At 50.9% G+C, this 14,078-nt stretch overlaps 1 protein-coding gene across 1 annotated transcript; it reads left to right on the top strand.

Moving 5' to 3' along the window:
• Window positions 1–429: 429 nt before the first annotated feature.
• On the top strand, window positions 430–3,762 carry LOC131724796 (zinc-binding protein A33-like). Its single transcript, XM_059017564.1, has 6 exons — window positions 430–862; window positions 1,290–1,385; window positions 1,479–1,709; window positions 1,889–1,911; window positions 1,997–2,115; window positions 2,743–3,762. The coding sequence occupies exons 1-6, from the start codon at window positions 461–463 to the stop codon at window positions 3,285–3,287; spliced, it is 1,416 nt and encodes a 471-aa protein (XP_058873547.1). The 5' UTR covers window positions 430–460; the 3' UTR covers window positions 3,288–3,762.
• The last annotated feature ends 10,316 nt before the right edge of the window (window positions 3,763–14,078 follow it).

Below are 14,078 nucleotides of genomic sequence, written 5' to 3'. Positions count from 1 at the left end.
CCATAAGGACACATGGATGGGATGCTCAACCAAAGAACACAGCCCATCCGTGTGCAACACAGAGCTGGTTATTAGGTAGACACTAGATAATATTATCACAGCATATGAGAGAGCGGCTAAACTGAGCTAATCAAATCCTAACGCTCCGCCTCCCCAAACGATTGGGCACTCGTTAAGAATGTTTAGATTTGTTGGATCATTCAGCCAATCGGAGCACACAATGTAAATTAAACCCAAACGCCACATTTCCTTGATTTTGTGGCAATGAGTTCAACCTTAATTTCTGCATTAACGTAGTTTTCTGCGAATAATTTTTAGGTTAAAGTCAGTGGTAAATTAGTGCTACTTATGAAGCCTCATGACTCCTGACTCATGATTCTAATCTGCAGGGACAAAGTTTGAGGTTCTGGACTGAAAGGTGTCCTTACAGAGAGCAAGGCAGGAGTGGCTTTGTGCAGAAATGGCAGCAAACTCTTCTTATCTGGAGGCAGATCTTTCCTGTGCTGTGTGCCGTGAGATTTTCAAGGATCCTGTAACACTTTATTGTAACCACAGCTTCTGTAAAGCATGTGTGGATCAGTGGTGGAAAGTGAAGGAAGCTCAGGAGTGTCCAGTGTGTAGGACGAGGAGTTCAATGAAGTATCTTGTCAATTTTGCTCTCAGGAATATTGTGAAATCCTTCTTAAAAGAACGCAGTCAGAATCATCCAGCACCTACTGGAATACTCTGCAGTCTGCATGATGAGAAACTGAAGCTGTTCTGTGTGGATGATAAAGAGGCTCTCTGTGTTGTGTGTCAAACTTCAAAGAAACATGAGAATCACAAGCTCTGTCCTGTTCAGGAGACTGCACAGCGTTATAAGGTATGGAAACAATATTCATGTGAAAATGTAAACACAGTATTCTCTTTTCACAGCATATTATACAGAGTTATTATAATGAGGCAGTTTAAATAACATGATCCAACAAGTCTGAGCGAAAAACAAATCCTATTACAATATCATTGAAACTAACAGAGAGAGAGAGATCCTGGGTGCAGAGTGGGGGTGGTGCTGTACAGGAATGGGGAGGGGAGAGTGTCTGTGTGCAATAATGATTTCACACCTGAACCCTTATAAACCCTCACACAGCCCCTATCAGAGAATCTCCAGAGTTGGGGGTTTGTTGCTATGAGAGCCCCCAGTGGCAACCCCAGTGCTGAGGGGATTTCTCACACACTGCATTCATATTGCTACTAGCCAGGCATGTGGTAACAGTGATGTGCAAGCTCTGGGTTTCACTGCATTTCAGGGAGAACTCAAGACTGCGCTGAAGCCCTTGCAGGACAAGCTGAAAACCTTTAATGAAGTTAAAAACGAGTGTGATAAAACAGCAAAGCACATGAAGGTAAGAGAACTAGATTAGTGATTGAAACAATACACAACATACATTTTCACTGGACACCCAAACTAACTCTAAAGTGATCCTTTTCTTGTATAGAAACAAGCCCAGCAAACAGAGAGGCAGATAAAGGAGGAGTTTGAGAAACTTCACCAGTTTCTACGAGATGAAGAAAAGGCCAGGATAGCTGCACTGAGGAGGGAAGAGGAACAAAAGGGAAGAATCATGAAAAAGAAGATTGAAAAACTTACAAGAGAAATCTCATCCCTTTCAGACACAATCAGAGTGATAGAAGAGGAGCTGGAAGCTGAAGACATCTTCTTCCTGCAGGTAGTGATTGTTTAACTATGTGTGACATGTTCTTAATGTGAATGTACACTCACTACTACACTATGAATGGGACTGTACAAGCATTTATGTTAGTACACGTTTGAACAGTGCTGCTGTTTTCTATCAAAGTGGTATTTGTGTTTTAATAATGTCTCAATTCATGTCCTTGTTTGTTTCAGAAGTACAAAGACACACAGAGAAGGTATGTAAGATGTGGCCTGTCTTCCTCTCTTGTATTGTATTGAATGCAAACACAGAGCAGCACTAACTCCTGAATATGATTGCAGAGCCGAGTGCACACTGCAGGATCCACAGTGTGTTTCAGGAGCGCTGATAGATGTAGCCGAGCACCTGGGCTCTCTGAAGTACAAAGTGTGGGAGAAGATGCTGGGGATTGTTCAATACAGTGAGTCCTGTGGGGAGCATCACAAAGGAGGGGGGGGGGGTGCATATAACCACAATCCACAATGTGTGTAAGCAGCAAGATACAGCTCTCTACAATCAATAATAATACACAATGAAATGTACACACCTGTAGCAAATACACTTGTATCCATCAGAGAGATCATCTCTCAGTTCAATATTAAACATTGTGAGCTGCTCATAGTATTGAGGTGAGCTGGAAGAGCATTCCAAGAGAGCAAAAGGCTTTCTGATCCCATGCTGGTCTGCATTGAAACTCCTTGTAAAGAAACCACTGCAGTAGAACACAGACTTCTCTGAGTTCAGCCCATTGTCTTGGAATGCTCCCAGAGCTCTAAGAATGTTAGTGCTGAGCAGTGTCCCAGTGTTCTGTTCTAGAGCTCTGTGATTTAGATTTAAATGGATCTGATTTAACACTAGAACCGCCAGCAGTAGTCATTTTGACGGGTACATTTTAAACAGCTGCTTTTAAAAGTTATGTTTGATATTGAATAATAATATTTGGGTTGGTGTATTATAAATAAATATACTATTCTTAGCATGTGATTTATTAAAGTGCTTGCAGGTAGATGTTCTCATTTCTAACCCTGTCTCTCGTCTCCTCTCTCAGCTCCAGTGACTCTGGATCCCAACACAGCACACTGTGTTATGATACTGTCTGAGGATCTAACAAGTGTGAGACGCAGCGATGAGAGACAGCAGCTTCCTGACAACCCAAAGCGTTTTGATATCTATGGTTGTGTGCTGGGTTCTGAGGGGTTCACTTCAGGGAAACATTGCTGGGACGTGGAACTGGGGGGCAATACTAACTGGTATCTGGGTGTGACTAAAGAGTCCAGCCAGAGGAAAGGGAGATTCACCTGGAACCCAGAAGCAGGATACTGGATTATATCCCTGAAGTATGGGGATCAGTACTGGGCATGGACCTCACCACAGACACGACTCACTGTGGAGAAGAAACCCCAGAAGATCAGAGTTCAGCTGGACTGTGACGGGGGGGAGGTGGCATTCTTTGACTCCAGTGATATGAGAAAACCTCTCTACACTTTTAAACACAGATTTACTGAGAGAATGTTTCCATATTTCTGTCCTGGCTTTCCTAGCTCTGCCCCCCTCAGAGTGTGCCCTTTGAAGACAGTTAGAAAAGTGGACTAGCCCAATGTGTTCAGCATAAACAATAGGGATGTATAATAATAATAATAATAATAATAATAATAATAATAATAATAATAATAATAATCTATTAATATTGAAAAGGAACAGAAACATTTTAAATAGAAAATGATGATCAAAGTGACATATGTAACGATGTTTAGAAAACTATTAAATATATTCTAACAGAACATGTTCACCCTCCTCCACCCTTCTCCCTCGTCACGTGACGTGGGTGTTTGGTCTGAGCGCCTCGAATCCATGTAGAAATTACAAAAACTAGAACATGAACTGGTTAAAGAACAACACTGAATAAAGAATATGCATTCTGGAATAATATTCAATTAAACACAATGCTCTATTGATGTGATATACCATCTACAGCTTTGCAAGCTCTGTAAATAATAACTCCCTCAATGCTGAATGAATGAATGAATAATGATTGCTGGGCTGGTCCGCGGCGTTGTTGAATCGATCAGGATATCATTTAATTGGTAAATGTATCGCTGTAATAACTTGGAAGCTGCACATTGTGATCGTGTGGATGTGTGTCTTTTGTGGCCGCTGTGAAACGGTCCCGCAAATCACTGCTCGCGGATCACAAAGGATCGGTTCGCTGCCCTCCCTTTGGTTTAATTAATGATTTATTTTAATAATAAAAAGTATATATTTTAATTTGGACCTCGTGTGGGGTGTCTGTCCATCTCCGTGTGGATCTCGCTCACAGCAGCTGTGTGAAGGAATCCGAAAGCATTCGCATACGAAGTTAAGGGAGTACTGACAGGTCACTGCCACCAGGGGGCGCAGTGCGGTTAGGAAAGTTAGTGAGGCGGCGCTTGGCGGTGACGCGCGTCTCCAGGTGTAGAGAAGCCACTCCGTGGCTCACGGAATAAAGAAAATAAAGAAAAGGAGACTCTCACTCTCTAAACTAGGAGGGCTATCCTTGCCTGTTCTTGAGAAATATTTTTTCACTGCAAGGCTGTCGGTGCAACACTGGATTTTCAAAAAATACATAAAATAAACCTCCAGCAAGGATTGCAGTGAGCGTGTCTGCCCCCTGCAGATCCACACAGTGTTTAAATACAGGGTAACACTTTGGAATTTAAGTGTGGTTAAGATCAATAAAACACCCAGATCACAAAGTAGAAATCCAACAATAGTACAGCAATTTAAAAGAGTCCTCCCCTGGTTTCTCATCAGAGTCAGTCCCCTTACAGACTCGTCACCCCAGTGCTCACACAGAGCACTCTGTCCCGGTCAGGCGGGCGGTGTTGCGCGCTAGTCCCCTTTTTAAAGTCCAGGCAATCCAATCGTGATCGCCGGCACCTGCCGACCGACTGCTTTACCTGAACAAAACTCAGGTGTGCGTTGATAATGCTAATGGGCAGTCAGCAAGGTCCATTACAGTACACTGCAATTACAAACTCGATGTGAGGATTATTATTGTGACAGACAGTACACTGCAATTACAAACTCGATGTGATGATTATTATTGTGACAGACACTGCAATTGTAATAAGTGTGTATTTTTAATATACCGGATTGGATGTCATTAGCGGCACGTTAATGGCTTTGTCTTCACGGTTTGGTTTGTTCTCCACTAGGATTATTTTTGCTCTGCTTGTCGCTGAATTGATCGGATGTGTAGCGGGGTGCCACGTTACGCACGCAGGCAGCAGGTCACTATAAACCAGCTCCACACGCCAGTGAATGCTGGCTCAGAAATGATCTCGACTGCGCCGCCCCTTCGGTTTGCAGGAGGAGCCCCGAAGCAGCAGATTCAGAATGATATCGACACGGTTAAACACTGAAGCTCCTCATGCAATCACGTTCAATTCCTCAAGAATATAAAGGAAGGCTCCCCACGCAGAGCCTGATCAATTCAATGAACACCCCGCAGCCAGGCATTACAATACAAAAACACACACGTGTTTATGAAGATCCGCAGCGTCAATACTGAGAACCCGAGCACGAATAAAAGCAGACACGATCACAAATCAAAACAAGAAAACACGACGCTGCGTTAGATCAGGCAGCTGTAGTACCGCTGTGCTCCACTAGGTGGAGTATCTTGGCTCACCGATAGGAACACGGTGTATTTTTTTGGTCAATTAGCGTGTGTTTGCTTCTCCCTCCCCCCCTCCCCTTATTAAACACACCTGCTATCTTTGTTAATCACGTGGCCAGGTGTTGCTCATCAGGACACGCCCCTCGCTTCAGATGAAAGGACTCTGCACGTGATATGGAGAAGGGGCACTAAAGTGAAAGCACGAGTGAGCACGGAGCCCTTTCCAACTACAGCAGCGGTAGATGAGAGTTTGAGAGGTCGAGAAAGGGAAGTGGGGTCGCTCCTTTTTTTCCTTTACTAAAGCAATGTGTTTTTCTTGAACTGTTTTTACTGGAGTCCAGTGCAACAGTGAATGCAGCGGACAGAGAGAAATTGAAAGACGTAGTTTTTTGGGGGTGGATAAGAACATAAGAAAATTTACAAACGAGAGGAGGCCATTCAGCCCATAAACCAAACGAGCCATCTTCAGCACCGCCTGTACCACGAGCAGCTGAGAACGATAGGTTGCGGATGCAACCCCGGTTCCCTGAAAGAGAAAATAACCATCAAGGTATGGGACATTGCCGTCAGGCAGTAGGGATTGGCTGAGCTTTATGTCAAAGCTGCCGATAGGCCTCCGCGCAAGCTGCCATGTAAGCCCGCCCCCTTGGGAGCTTACTATACGCAGCGCGCGGAGAGTCACTTCCTCTTTTGCCCTTCAGGCCGTGAAGGCCTCCAGAGCGACCTCGCGGCTTGATGGTTATTTTCTCTTTCAGGGAACCGGGGTTGCATCCGCAACCTATCGTTCCCTTTCAAGTCGAAAATAACCATCAAGGTATGGGAACAGTGTACCCAAGCCGTCGCGAGGGAGGATTCTCGGCAGTAGGACAGACTTACGTCATAACGCAACTGCGTAGGCAGTACATCTACACATATGCGGAGCTGCGCCTCAGCGTCTATGCTCGCAATGACACCTGTCCCAAGGTGGAATAGTCACACCATATTGTCACCTACTCTAGACGTCCGCAACCTGAGGCGTCATAGAGTGCAACACAGATGCTCCAAATGACGGAGCAGAGGATTCCAGCACATTTAGCCTGTAAAACCTCATGAAAGTATGCGGCGTAGCCCAACTGGCTGCCGCGCAAATATCAGACACCGGCACCCCTCGAAAGAGGGCCCAGGATGTCGCCATACCCCTGGTAGAATGCGCCTTCAACTGCCCTGGTGGTGGAAGGCCTGCAGATTCATACGCTAATTTAATAGCATCCACTATCCAGTGGGAAAGGCGCTGTTTAGACAGCGGCTGACCCAAAGATCTAGAACCATGGCATATGAACAACTGTTCTGTCTGCCTCACAGTCCTTGTGCGGTCAATATAACACCTCAATGCCCTCACAGGGCAGAGCATGTGTAACCGCTCTTCCTCTGGGGAAGAAAAAGGAGGAGGATGGAACGCCATCAACTCGACTGACTGGTTCATGTGGAACGGGGATATAACCTTTGGTAAAAAGGCCGGATTAGGGCGCATGGAGACCTTAGAACCGTCTCCTGCAAAACGAGTACAAGAAGGATGCACTGACAGTGCATGTAACTCGCTCACGCGTTTTGCTGATACTACAGCCAGCAAAAACGCAGTCTTAATAGATATGAGCTTCATATCCACGCTGTGGAGAGGCTCAAACGGTGCCTTGGCAAGGGCTTCCAGCACCACATCAAGGCTCCACGACGGTAAACTGGTCATTCTTGGAGGCCGCAAGCGTCTTGCGCCTTTCAGAAACTGAGATGCCAAAAAATGGCAACCAGGTGATAACCCGTCAATGCGTACGTGGCAAGCCGAAATAGCTGCCAAATACACTTTAAGTGTAGAGGGAGACTTACCCTCGTCTAACAGCTTCTGCAGAAACTGTAATATCACTGCCATAGGGCAGGAGACCGGGTCATGGCCCTCAGCCAGACACCAACTCTGAAATAATTGCCACTTATACGTATATTGCGACCGAGTAGAGGGCGCTCTCGCACTTTGAATGGTCGATATAACCGCCGTCGAAAGCCCTAAGGCTGACAGGCGCTCCCGCTCAGGGGCCAAGCCCATAGCTGCATGAGCTTGGGGTTCGGATGCCATAGCCCTCCTTGGGCTTGGGACAACAGGTCCGCTCGCAGAGGGAGCTCCCTCGGGCGACCGTGCAACAACTGCACTAGACTCGGGAACCATATTCTCCGAGGCCACCGAGGAGCGATCAGAATCACTGTCGCTTGCTCTACCCTGACCTTCTCCAAGAAGGCGGGGAGCATCGAAATCGGTGGAAATGCGTACAGGAGCCCTGGCGGCCATTCGTGAGCCAGTGCATCGACTCCTAGGGGGCTGTCGAGGTCCTTCACCGAGAACCATAGGGGGCAGTGCGTGGTCTCTCGCGAAGCGAAGAGATCGACTTGCGCTGTGCCGAACCAGTCCCAAATGCGCTCTACCACCCGAGGGTGAAGACGCCATTCGCCCGCAAGAGGACCTCCTCTGGACAGGAGATCCGCTGCGTAATTGACTCTGCCCGGCAGATGAACTGCACGCAGAGAGGCTAACCGCGGTTGAGCCCAGAGCAACAGCCGCGTTACCATCCGGTGAAGACCTGGGGACCGCAATCCGCCCTGGCGATTGATATACGCCACTACTGTGGTGTTGTCTGACCGCACTAACACGTGCTTGTCTAGAAGCACTGGCAAGAAGTGCCGAAGGGCGAGGTCCACTGCTCTGAGTTCCAGAGCGTTGATGTGGGCTGACCTCCAGGGTCCTGACCACACTCCACGGGTCCCTGTCCCGTTCCAAACTGCTCCCCAACCTTGGTTGGAAGCGTCGGTTGTGATAACTTCCCTTCGGAAGATGGGACCCAAGCGCACGCCCTGGCGGATGTTCGACTGAACTTTCCACCAGCGTAATGCTTCCCAGCAGGTTCGGGATACCCTCAGCCTGCGGTGCTTGTCTCTCCGTGGGTGCAACGCGAAGGCATTGAACCAGGCCTGCAGAGGTCTCTGGTGTAGTAAGCCCAAAGGAAGGGCTTGCGAGGCGGCAGCCATCAACCCCAGCATGCGCTGACAGAGCTCCATGCTGACTGTTTCTCTCAACCTGAATAGGGAGAGACACCGCTCTAATGAGGCAACTCTTTGTGTCGATAGGGTCGCTTCCATGGACACTGAGCCCAGATGCAGACCCAAAAACTCGGTCTGTTGGCTGGGCACGAGGCGGCTCTTGTCTGGATTGACCTTCAGACCTAGCCGCTGAAGATGGTCTGTAACCATCACTGTGTGCTGTGCCAACTGCTCCTTTGACTGCGCGCAGACGAGCCAGTCGTCCAGATAGTTCAGCAGTCGAACGCCTTGAACCCGCAAGGGGGCTAAAATGGCGTCCATACACTTCGAAAAGGTCAAGGAGCTAGAGACAGGCCGAATGGAAGGACACAAAACTCGTAGACCCTGCTCTGAAATGCGAAACGTAGGTACTTCCTGTGACCCGGACAGATGGGAACGTGAAAGTACGCATCTGTGAGGTCTACGGTGGTAAACCAGTTGCCCTGCCGGACAGACTGGACAATGTGCCTGTGCGTGAGCATCTTGAACGACAACACCCGTAGGTATTTGTTCAGTACACGCAGGTCTAGAATAGGGCGGAGCCCGCCGTCCTTCTTTGGCACAAGGAAGTATTTGGAGTAGAACCCCTGGTCGGTCAGAGCAGGGTCACTAGTTGAATGGCACGCTTCTTGAGCAATGCCTGTATTTCTGCATTTAGAGCTGAGGACTGAACCGAGTCCTTCACTGCAGTTACCACCACTCCCCTGAAGGGGGGGGGGGGGGGTTTTAACCGGAATTGAAGGGTGTACCCGGTGAGTATAGTTTTGCGCACCCAGATGTCGTTGGTGCATTGTTGCCAGAACAGGAGCTGTGGAACAGTGTAGGGGTGGGTTAACGGCTGCCGGGGTTTCTCAGGGCTGCTTAGGCTGCGCTCGCTCACGAGGGGCCTGACCAGAGCCACGAGAGCGTGGTCTGCTACCTCCTCTGGGGCGCCACCCTCCGCGCTGCGGTCTTGCAAACGCGGGTTGGCTGCGTGCTGCAACCCCCGAAGGGGCGGTTTTACTGCCCTGTGGGTGCGCCTGCTGCTGCGGCGGCGCCCTGCGCCATTGGCGCTCCTGCGGCCGCCTTGGCTGGAAAGGCTTGCTTGGCCACATCTTAGCCAACTGCTGCGACGCCTCACGCGCCTTGACGGAGCGTTGCAGCATCTCCTCCACCGCTGGGCCAAACGTGTGCCCCGGGGATATAGGAGCATCTAGCAATGGGACCTTATCAGGCTCCTGTACCCTGGCCTGTGAGAGCCATAGCTGCCTCCTTGCTACTACGAGGGAAGCAATGCTCCTGCCCTGTGCTCGCGCATTTAGCTGAGCCAGCCTGACCAAGAGCTGTGCAACTGCACCCAGCTTGGTTCTGAGCCCGACGGATGGGGACTCAGGCAGGTCGCGAATCAGCGCCGCCTGGTAGACTGTCAGGAGGCTGGCCACGTTGGACAGTCTAACTGCCTCTGTAGCCGCGGCATAACCCTTTTTTAGGTGGGCCTCCGTAATCCTACACTGCCTGTTAGGGCAGGAAGGGTCCTTAGCCAGCCCCGAAAGTGTCGGCATCTTTACTAGCGCGGCGAACGCGGCGCCCACTGGCGGAAACAACGCCAGCCCAGCTTCGCTTGCCCCGTGCATGGTGAAGGCCGAAGCCTTGCGAGAAGTCGCAGGGGCGGAGGCCGGTGCTCCCCAGGTGGACTGCACCTTCTTAATAAAATCCGGGAATGCCGGGAGCATCCTGGACTGAAGGGGCGGAGCCGATGGCAATTCAAATAGAGAGCGACGTGTTGGCTCTGATGCAGGCCAGTCCACGCCCAGATGACGGGCTGCCCTCTCCACCACTGACCAGATAGGGTCATTAGTATCCAGCACTTCAGGGTCGTCCTGCCCAGAGTGCTGGGATGCCACCTCAGGCTCTGTGTCTTCAAAGAGCGGGTCTGCATCAGATGCGTCCCTTGAGACAGCATCAGCGTCCCACTCTACTTCCTGGGGAACTGGTGGAGGAACCATCGGCTGACTAGCGCTGGGTCCGGTAACCATCTCTGGGCCCGAGGCGCCACATTCGCTAGAGTCATGAGGAGGGATTGTTGTCCCATCATGAGCTCCATAAACTGCGACATCTTGGAGGTGAGCTCAGCCACCCCAGATGTGTCTTGATGCCGTCTACCCCTTCGAGGGGAGCGGGAGTGCCTTCTCCGGCGAGGCGATCGAGATCTGGATCGCGACTCCCGACGGGGGCGAGCCCCGCGAGAGGAGGGGCTGCGGGAACGTTCCCGAGCACGCCTAATTGGAGACCTTTGACCAGCTGTAAGCTGGGAAGATGGGCTCATAGGCTGAGACGTCGCCGGCAGCGACACGATAGACGATGGTGGGGCCGAGACGGTGTGGGATGAGCCCGAGGATGGGGAACGACCTCCCACCGCCTTCCTAGCTCTATGGCGCAGGGTGCGTGTTTGAAACCCCGCACATAGCTGGCAGTATGCCCTGTCTGCCAGGGCAGATGCTGCATGGTCCGGCCCTAAACATGCGACGCAGTCCTCGTGAGGGACGCTGGCAGGCAACTTGGCCTGACAGGTCACACAACGGTGGAACCCAGACATATTGACGTCAATGACGAAGAGCCGAGGTGCGCGCGTCGAGCGCCGAAGCGCTGGGCACCAAGCGTCAAGCACCTGAAGTGCGTGCGTCGAGCGCCGTCGCGTCGAGCGCCGAGGCGTCGAGGGTGCGTGCGTCGAGCACCGAGCGCCGAAGCGTCGAGCACCGAGGTGCGTGCGTCGAGCACCGAGCGCCGAAGCGTCGAGCACCGAGGTGCGTGCGTCGACGTCAAGGGTGCGCGCGTTGAGGCGTCGAGCGCCGAAGCGCCGAGCACCGAGCGTCGAGCGCCGAAGCGTCGAGCGTCGAGCACCGAGCGTCGAGCACCGAGGTGCGTACAGGGTGCGTGCACCGAGCGTCGAGCACCGAGCGTCGAGCACCGAGCGTCGAGCGCCGAGCGTCGAGCACCGAGCGTCGAGCACCGAGCGTCGAGCGCCGAGCGTCGAGGGTGCGTGCATCGAGGCGCCAAGCGCCGAGCACCGAGCGTCGAGCACCGAGCGTCGAGCACCGAGCGTCGAGCACCGAGCGTCGAGCACCGAGCGTCGAGCGCCGAGCGTCGAGGGTGCGTGCATCGAGGCGCCAAGCGCCGAGCACCGAGCGTCGAGCACCGAGCGCCGAGCACCGAGCGTCGAGCACCGAGCGTCGAGCACCGAGCGTCGAGCGCCGAGCGTCGAGGGTGCGTGCATCGAGGCGCCAAGCGCCGAGCACCGAGCGTCGAGCACCGAGCGTCGAGCACCGAGCGTCGAGCACCGAGCGTCGAGCACCGAGCGTCGAGGGTGCGTGCATCGAGGCGCCAAGCGCCGAGCACCGAGCGTCGAGCACCGAGCGTCGAGCACCGAGCGTCGAGCACCGAGCGTCGAGCGCCGAGCGTCGAGGGTGCGTGCATCGAGGCGCCAAGCGCCGAGCACCGAGCGTCGAGCACCGAGCGTCGAGCACCGAGCGTCGAGCACCGAGCGTCGAGCACCGAGCGTCGAGCACCGAGCGTCGAGGGTGCGTGCACCGAGCGTCGAGCGTCGAGCACCGAGCGTCGAGCACCGAGCGTCGAGCACCGAGCGTCGAGCACCGAGGTGCGTCGAGGGTGCGTGCACCGAGCGTCGAGCGTCGAGCACCGAGCGTCGAGCACCGACGTTGATGGAACGTGCACCGAGCGTCGAGCACCGAGCGCCGAAGCGTCGAGCGTCGAGCACTGAGCCCCAAGTGCAGAAGCACTAAGCACAAAGCGCAGAAGCGCTGCACAAAGCGCCGAAGCGCTGCACCAAGCGCACAAGCGCTGACACCAAAAGCGCCGGAGCGCGAGCGCCGAAGCGCGAGTACCGAGCGTGGAACGCTAGCACAGACGCCTAAGCGTCAGCTGACCCGCCAAGCGGAGACGCTAAGTGCTGGTACGGCGTCTGATGCTGTGCAATACCTACCTGAAGGTGCTGGGGATTTTGCACGTTGGTGGTTGTCTTCCTCTGTAAGTGAAGGGAAAAACTTTTTTTTTTTTTTTTTTTTTGTGGACGCTGCAGAAGGAAAGGGAGTGTAGTGCAATACCACGTGGCGGGAACGCGCCGCGGGGGGGGACACTGCAGAGCAGACTACCCGCACATACACACGGTTAGCCTAAGCTAGACCGAGGATGCAATTGCGCGTGGCCAAGGCCAACGCAACACGCGTCCGACACACAATGTAAATATATATAACAATATAATTACACAAAAATATAATATATATAGAATATATATATACAAAAAACCCACACAGTAAATATAAGGAACAGAGGAAAGACGGGGAGACCACGAAGAACGCAATGCCGAAGCAAAGCGAAAAGGAATATATAATGTAGACACAAAATATATCCTAAAATAATACAATAATAATAATAATAATAATAACTGAAACAAACTCGGAGAAGGGGATAAACCAGCTTCTCAAGCCTAAGCTTAGTGAGTACAATCAGTCAAAATAGCTCTAAGTCCTACCGCTACTGATGCTGAAGGCAAAAGAGGAAGTGACTCTCCGCGCGCTGCGTATAGTAAGCTCCCAAGGGGGCGGGCTTACATGGCAGCTTGCGCGGAGGCCTATCGGCAGCTTTGACATAAAGCTCAGCCAATCCCTACTGCCTGACGGCAATGTCCCATACCTTGATGGTTATTTTCGACTTGAAAGGGAACGAGGTTACAACATTACTTGTATTCCTTCAACAAGTTTACTGTTAGTTACAGTTTATACTATAAATGACTTTATAACATGTCGTTTTAAGTGAGATACTTCAATATAGCAATCACTTATAAACTGCAATTCTATTTTACACCATTGATATACACAGAAGGCAAGAGGTTAATTTTTAATTAACAGAAAATGTAACCTTGAATATTTAAACTTAGGACTGCTCCTAAATCTACTTAATGTTATTATATTAGGTTTCTTATTTATTTAAATACTTTTGCTTTTTCTTACTATATTCAAACCTAGTTTGATTGCTTCTTGTATATTAACTGTGCTCCATAGATTCTGCTATTCTGCTCTCGCTGGATCAGAATGTTTTGAGACTGTGAGTCTAATTCTGCCTGATAAGGGAGGTTTGGAACTTTAATCAGGTCAGCCTGACCTTCAATGCAATGAACTCCTCCTCACAGGCCTTACACAGATCTGCTAATAATATTTTCTACTGGTTTTATATTCTTTAAAATACATTATAGTCATTACAATATTTGTTGCAGTTTCACAACAGTAGCTGTGACAGTCTTGGGTCAGTTTCTGCTCACAGGTGTGGGTGATAGTCTTTTAAAAGCCTGATACCTGCAGAAACTTCAATCTTGTGAGCTGGGCTCCCATCTCTGCGTTCTCATTCCCATCATCAGTGAACAAACACATTTTAACTGAATCTGGGTCCATCAAAGAACCGCACACCCTTGACTTATAGCACAAAAGGGACATGCCAGAACCGTCTGTGACAGAAATCTCACACCCTAACCTTAACCCTAACCCTTCACAATCTCACACCCCTAACCCTAATCCTTCACGATCTCGCACCCCTAACCCTAATCCTTCACGATCTCGCACCCTAACCCTTCACAA

The sequence above is a fragment of the Acipenser ruthenus genome, chromosome 57, assembly GCF_902713425.1.
Source record: "Acipenser ruthenus chromosome 57, fAciRut3.2 maternal haplotype, whole genome shotgun sequence".
Lineage (NCBI taxonomy): Eukaryota > Metazoa > Chordata > Actinopteri > Acipenseriformes > Acipenseridae > Acipenser > Acipenser ruthenus.
Note: the sequence above shows the minus strand (reverse complement) of the source record. Positions and strands in the feature narration are given on the sequence as shown.